At 37.9% G+C, this 7,500-nt stretch overlaps 1 protein-coding gene across 12 annotated transcripts in view; it reads right to left on the bottom strand.

The window, feature by feature from the left end:
* The window catches only part of dcc (DCC netrin 1 receptor), a 402,326-nt gene that overhangs the window by 47,657 nt on the left and 347,169 nt on the right, over positions 1-7,500 (bottom strand). For all 12 annotated transcript variants that reach the window (XM_073950897.1, XM_073950899.1, XM_073950890.1 and 9 more), the window contains 1 exon segment: positions 4,305-4,520. In XM_073950897.1, the coding sequence (XP_073806998.1) occupies positions 4,305-4,520 (216 nt within the window).

The following is a 7,500-nucleotide window of genomic DNA, read 5'->3' as shown; positions in this document are numbered from 1 at the left end:
CCACGCCAACACAGGGAGAACATGCAAACTCCACACAGAAACACCAACTGACCCAGCCGGGACTCAAACTAGTGACCAGGGCCGGATTAACCAATGGGCCTTATGGGCACAGGCCCAGGGGCCCGTGCGCACTATGGGCCCCTGCGAGGGGGGAGAAAAAAAAGACAATTTCGGAGTGTCTTTTTAGGCTAATTGCAAATAGCGCATCTAGTTGGACTAAGCTATTCAGGGTTTACGCCCATCGATGCCTGATTGATAGAGACAAGATGAGTAAAGAGCTGTGAATTGATACAGCAGCAGTGGCGCACCTGGTCAGGCGAACAGCATCATCTTTTGACGCGATTAATCATAATATCGGTTCGAATCCACCATCAGCTAAACTCGTGCTACTTTTTTTTCTCCCCATTACATATAAGATTGGAAATATATTTATTTTTAACAGGAAGGAAACTTTTTTTTTTAAATAATGCAAATGTGATATAAAGTCACAAGTGTCTCGTGGGTATTTAATAATGTTTAGCCTTATTATAGGTGCCTCCCTCTCTCCAAAAACTATATTGCTCAGACAACTGTATTTCCTCTGAGCAAAAAAATTGCGATCAAAATCAAAAATTGCGATCAGAAAGAGGAGAGGAGGCATCTTTATTGAGGCATTTTCCATACACATCATCTTTAAACAGACCCATGATCAGGAGAATGAGGGTGCAGAAGAAGACGTTATAGTAACTTTAAATGATGAGAAGCTAGCATTAACCAGGCGGAGGAGGCTAACGGCAGCGCAGCGCGGACTGGATTCATCGTGTGAGAGACAGACAGAAAAGGAGAGATAGAAGGAGAGAGAGAGAAAGGCCCAGAAGAGGAGAGAGACGGGAGAGAAGAGGTATAGTGTGTGTGATTTCGGATACTTTTAGGTTTATAATCAAGTCTTCATCACGAGAAGAGTAGAGAAAATACAGGGAGAGGAGGAGAGAGACAGTAAATCAGTGTTTGTATAATGAAAGACTCAGATTCATAGAACTCAGATTCATAGAACTGGATTGGAGAAGCATTGTGCGTTATATGCCATGGCATTAATATGCTTTATAAGTCTGTAAAAGCAATACATTAAAATACCCTTAAAAAAAAAAAAAAAAATAAATAAATAAATAAATATATATATATATATATATATATATATATATATATATATATATATATATATATATATATATATATATATATATATATATATATATATATATATATATTTATAGTTTTATTAGTATTTTTATTTAATGCTTTGAAAAATAATTTAAATCTTTGTGGACTATAAATACATATGTACTATATATCATTTATTTAAATATGTGGGCAACAAATTATAGATTTATTTTATTTAAAAATTATTATATTATTCTTATTTTTTTAAATTCAACTATAGGGGTGCGGCCAGGTAGGGGGCCCTACAAGATAATGTGCCCAGGGGCCCCTGAGTTCTTAATCCGGGCCTGCTAGTGACATTCTTGCTGTGATGACACAGTGCTAATCTCTAATCGTATTTTCAATACTGTGTATGTTTTATATAATGTATTCAATGTTAATGTAATGTGCAAAACACACACACACACACACACTGAATTCTAGATTGTTAAAAACGAATTCTAAAATGTTGATTGATAAATTCTGATTGTTAAATAATAATGATAATAATGATTGTTTGTTTTATATCGTATTTATTTTTTATTGATTATAATAATTGCTCTGATCAGCACTGCTGTGTAATGTGTGTTCATATGTTCGATTTAATGTAAACATCACAAATACTTTAGCTATACACGTGCGATATTTGTCATGCCAATAAAGCAGGTATGAATTGAATTTGAATCAAGAGAGCCAGACACACACACACACACACACACACACACACACACACACACACACACACACACAAACACACACACACACACACACACACACACACACACACACACACACACACACACACAAACACACATGCATAGATCTCAGAGGAAGCAGAAGCCCTGTAGTGTGTGTGTGTGTGTGTGTGTGTGTGTGTGTGTGTGTGTGTGTGTGTGTGTGTGTGTTGAACAGCTCTTGCTCTTGGTTATGATATCTGCAATCGATGATCATTACAGCCGCCGATGGGAACGCACACACACACACACACACACACACACACACACACACACACACACACACACACACACACACACACACACACACACACACACACACACACACACACACACACACACACACACACACACACACACACACAAACCCAGAACTGATTTCCCAATGAGAGACTAACTGAAGACCAGCGGCGGATAAACATTCACGTCTACATCATCTGAGCCCGCGGCTACACACACACACACACACATACACACACACACACACGCATACACCTCTGGAGAATCACTGCATGTTCAGAGGAAGAAAACTCTGCGCATCTCTGGGTTTCAGAGGAAGAACTCTTCAGAAGAACACAAGACTTACGCAAAATCCACATTCCTGGAAATAATAATCCTTGTAAATTATTTAGTCAGGATCAGCTTCTCTCCAAAACATCTAAGACATTTTGAAATAATATTAAGTTGATTTAGAACTTTTGCACTGGGCAAATATATATATAGTGTTATATATTTATATGTGTGTGCGCTGTGTATATGTATTATGCTTATATAAATACACACATGCATGCACATACTAGATACATTTTTTATTTATATTTATATATAAAATATATGATGCAAATTATTAATGAATTTCAATATCTATGTAACGAAACAGTTTTGTTTTTATGTGTGTGTGTGTGTGTGTGTGTGTGTGTGTGTGTGTATCACATACCCATAAAAATATGTATAACACACATATAACATATGTATATTTTGAGATGTATGACATGTCAAAACAAAGTTATTTTGGTTTTCAGTTATTTTAATCACGAATAATTTTTCCCTGCACTAACTAGAACATTATGTTACTTTCTGAAGGATTTTTGTGTCTGCATGAGATTAAATTTAAGAAAAGTGATTTTATAAACACAGAAAGCATTTTAAAGAGTGCTTTTATGTTTTAAATGAAAATAAAATCTGAAAATTAGGTGTAATTTATGTAAATTCATGTGAAAATAAAACAATGCATCTTGAAATCAAGAAGAAAATGGATAATGGTTTTTATTGGGTGTTGTACTATTTTATTTGCTATATACCGTAGTTTTAAGCAAGACTTGCTTGTGTGTGTGTGTGTGTGTGTGTGTGTGTGTGTGTGTGTCAATATTTAGTGTGGTGTAAAAATGGAATTTGTCATCAAACTGAAATAAAACCCCGCCCTCTACTCAATATTCATTTTTAGATACGTCATTATACAGAAATAAAACTCCGCCCCTATTCAATATTCAGTTTCAGTCTGACATACGTCATCATACTGAAATAAACTCCACCTCCTACTCAATATTAAATTTTAGATACGTCATCATACAGAAGTAAAAAACCCCGCCCCCTATTCAATATTCAGTTTCAGTAGGAAATACATCATCATACTGAAATAAACTCCGCCTCCTACTCAATATTCAAGTTTAGCTGGAAATGCATCATCATACTGGGATAAAACCCTACCTCCTACTCAATATTCAGCTGGAAAATACATCATCATACTGGAATAAAACCCCGCCCCTTCTCAATATTCAGTTTTAGTTGGACATACGCCATCATAATGAAATAAACCCCGCCTCCTACTCAATATTCAGTTTCAGCTGGATTTGCATCATCATACTGGAGTAAAACTCCACCCCCTACTCAATATTCAGTTTCAGTTTGACATACGTCAACATACTGAAATGAACTCCGCCTCCTACTTAATATTCAGTTTCAGCTGGAATTGCATCATCATACTGGAAAAAAGTCCCTCCCCCGACAAAAATATTTATTTTCAGTTGGACATACATCGTCTTACTGAAATAAACCCCACCTCGTGCTCAATACTTAGCTGAAAATACATCATCATACTAAAATAACCCCACCTCCTACTCAATATTCAGCTGGAAATACATCATTATACTGGAATAAAACCCCGCCCCCTACTCAATATTCAGCTGGAAATACATCATCATACTGGAATAAAACCCCACCCCCAACTTAATATTCAGCTGGAAATACATCATCATACTGGAATAAAACCCCGCCCCCTGCTCAAAATTTAGTTTCAGCTGGACATACGTCATCATCCTGAAATAAAAACCCGCCTCCTACTTAAATATTCAGTTTATCATTATATTAAAATGTAACGTGGGTGGTGCTGACCTGTGACGGGGCTGAAGACCTTGGGCTCGATGGTACCCATGGGTGGAGGCAGCAGTGTGTTGGTGAAGCTGCGCAGCGGGTGTGTGGGGCGAACACATGCGGTCGGGATGCTGCGGCTGGGAATCTCCTCTGAAACCTGCGGCTCCGACTGTGCTGTGGGAATCAGTGCTGGCTGCGGCTGCGGAGCCATTGGTGTGGCGCCCTCTGCTGACATCGCTGACAAACACACACAGCGTATAGATGAACATGAGAACAATCTCTATTTTAACTCTACTTGCTTTAAGTGAAATGTGAAGGGCGAAGCTCAAAGATAAACCCCGCCCCTACTCAATATTCTGTTTCAGTTGGAAATACATCATCATACAGATATTAACCACACCCCTATTCAATACATCATCATACTGAAATAAACCCCGCCCCCTACTCAATATTCAGTTTCAGTCAGAAATTTGTCATCATACTAGAATAAAACCCCGCCCCCTACTCAATATTCAGTTTCAGCTAGAAACATGTCATCATATTGAAATAAAACGCCACCCCCTACTTTATACATCATCATACTGAAACAAAACCCCTCCTCCTTCCAAATAATTAATTTCAGTTGGAAATGCATCATTGTACTGAAATAAACCCCCACCCACCACTCAATATTCTGATTCGGTTGAAAATGTATCAGTATACTGAAACAAAACCTTGACTCTTACTCAATATGTAATTATATTACAACAAAACTCCACCCACTGTTCAATATTCAGTCTCAGTTGGAAATACATCATACTAAAATAAACCCCACCCCCTACTCAATTTTCAGCTTCAGCTGGAAATGCGTAATAATGAAATAAAACTCCACCCACTGCTCAATATTCATTTTAAGTAGGAAATAAATCATCATATTGAAATAAACCCCCGCCCCCTACTCCATATTCCACTTCAGTAAGAAATTTGTCATCATACTGGAATAAAACTCCGCCCCCTACTCAATATTTAGTATCAGTTGGAAATACGTCATCATACTGAAATAAAACCCCGCCCCCTACTCAATATTCAGCTTCAGCTGCAAAATGTGTCATACTGAAATAAAACTCCACCCCCAGCTCAATTTTTCAGTTTAATTTGGAAATACGTCATCATATTGAAATAAAACCCGCCTCCTACTCAATATTCAGCTTCAGCTGGAAATATGTCATTATTCTGCAATAAAACCCCACCCCCTAATCAATATTCATCTTAAGCTGGAAATGTGTCATACTGAAATAAAACTCCACCCCCAGCTCAATATTTAGTTTAGGTTGGAAATGCGTCATCACACTAAAAATAACACCCCGCCCCCTACTCAATATTCAGTTTCAGTAAAAACATTGTCATCAAACTGGAATAAGACCCCACCCCACACTCAGTATTCAGTTCAGTTAGAAATGCATCATCATACTGAAATAAAACCCCGCCCCCAACTCAACATTCAGATTCAGCTGAAAATGCATCATCATACTGAGACAATACCCCGCCCCCTACTCATTGCATCATCATACTGAAATCATGCCCCGCACCATCTCAATATTCAGTTTCAGCTGGAAATGCATCCTCATACTAAGACAAAACCCACCCCCTAATCCATACATCATTATACTGAAATAAACTCCACCCCTACTCAATACGTCACTATACTGAAAAAAACCCTGCCTCCTACTCAATATTTAGATTTAGCTGAAAATGCATCATCATACTGAAACAAAACCCGCCCCCTAATCAATAGGTCATTATGCTGAAATAAACTCCACCCCCTCACTGATTAATTATACTGAAATAAACCCCGGCCCTACTTAATGCGCCATTAAACTGAAATAATCTCCGCCTCCTACTCAATATTCAGTTTCAGCTGGAAATTGGTTATCACACTAATACAAAACCCGCCCACTAATCAATAAGTTATCACGCTGAAATAAACCCTGTCCCCACTCAATGCGTGATCATACTGAAATAAACTCCGCCCCAACTAAATATTCAGTTGTAGTAGGAAAAAGTCATCATACCGATATAAAACCCCACCCCCAGGTGAATATTCAGTTTCAGTTGGAAAAATTCATCATACTGAATTAAAACCCCGCCTCCTCATCAATATTCATCATCAGTCTAAAAAGACATCATTCTGAAATGAAACCCTGTCCTTTCCTCAAAAACCCATTTCAGTTGAAAATACATCATCATGATAAATAAAAGCTCAATATTCTCTCTCGATCACATGTGTTTGTTTACACCAGCTATATGGAGTGATGGTGTTCTGTATTACAGTACAGTGAGCTGAACTCCTCTACAGCAGCAGCAGTTGTGGTGTTTTCAGTGGTCTGCTGTTCTCAAACGTGCTTCACTAAACGCCTCTTAGGAAACGTGATTTATTTCAGTGATGCAAACAGACTCACAGCTGCTGCCAAAGAAGCAAATCAAATCAATTTCCTCTGCTGCTAACAAACTCATTTAAAGAGCGACACACACAGCTTTATTCCCCTGCAGACGGCGTGTGTGTGTGTGTGTGTGTGAGCGGTCAATCTGACTGAGACCACTCTCTAATGCCGGTACAGTGGGAAAAAGACTCACAACTGTAAATAAAAGATTACTGGAGTGTGTGCTTTTGTCTAGTCCTTTGTAACTGGGTCAAAAAGACATCAAAACAACACAAGTGCAATAAAGCATCCTATTCTTTGGCTTCAGCTGGAGTGTGTCCTACTTAATATCTTTATCACAGAATGCCGGCTAACCTACATTTCCTCCCTCGTTTAGTGATACTTAGAAGATGAATGGCTTCCTGGCATATTAAAAGACTGTTGAGAGATTACACTTTGGCCCCAAAATACTCATTAATTATTTTGCTATGTTCTTCAAAAGCGCTAGATTTCTTGATTTCTCACATTCATCACTTATTCTTTGATATATTTTAATTAGTACAGCTCAGAATAAGCATTGCTTTATTTTTATTCCTCTGTTACTCTGAATGGCAACTTTATTCTCAAAAAAGTTATAAGAAACTTAAAAGTTGAAACTTTAGTAGCATCAAGATGTGTAGGTAAAATAACCATAGTGAATATATTGATGAGGAAAAAAGGGTGTATACTAAACCGTTCACAGTGACGACCGGCCACTTTATTAGGTACACTAGTTGCTAGTACCGGGTTGGACCAACTTTTGCCTTTAGAACCACCTT

The sequence above is a fragment of the Danio rerio genome, chromosome 5, assembly GCF_049306965.1.
Source record: "Danio rerio strain Tuebingen ecotype United States chromosome 5, GRCz12tu, whole genome shotgun sequence".
NCBI classification, from domain to species: domain Eukaryota; kingdom Metazoa; phylum Chordata; class Actinopteri; order Cypriniformes; family Danionidae; genus Danio; species Danio rerio.
The sequence above is the reverse complement of the archived record's forward strand: the minus strand, read 5'-3'. Positions and strand labels throughout refer to the sequence as shown.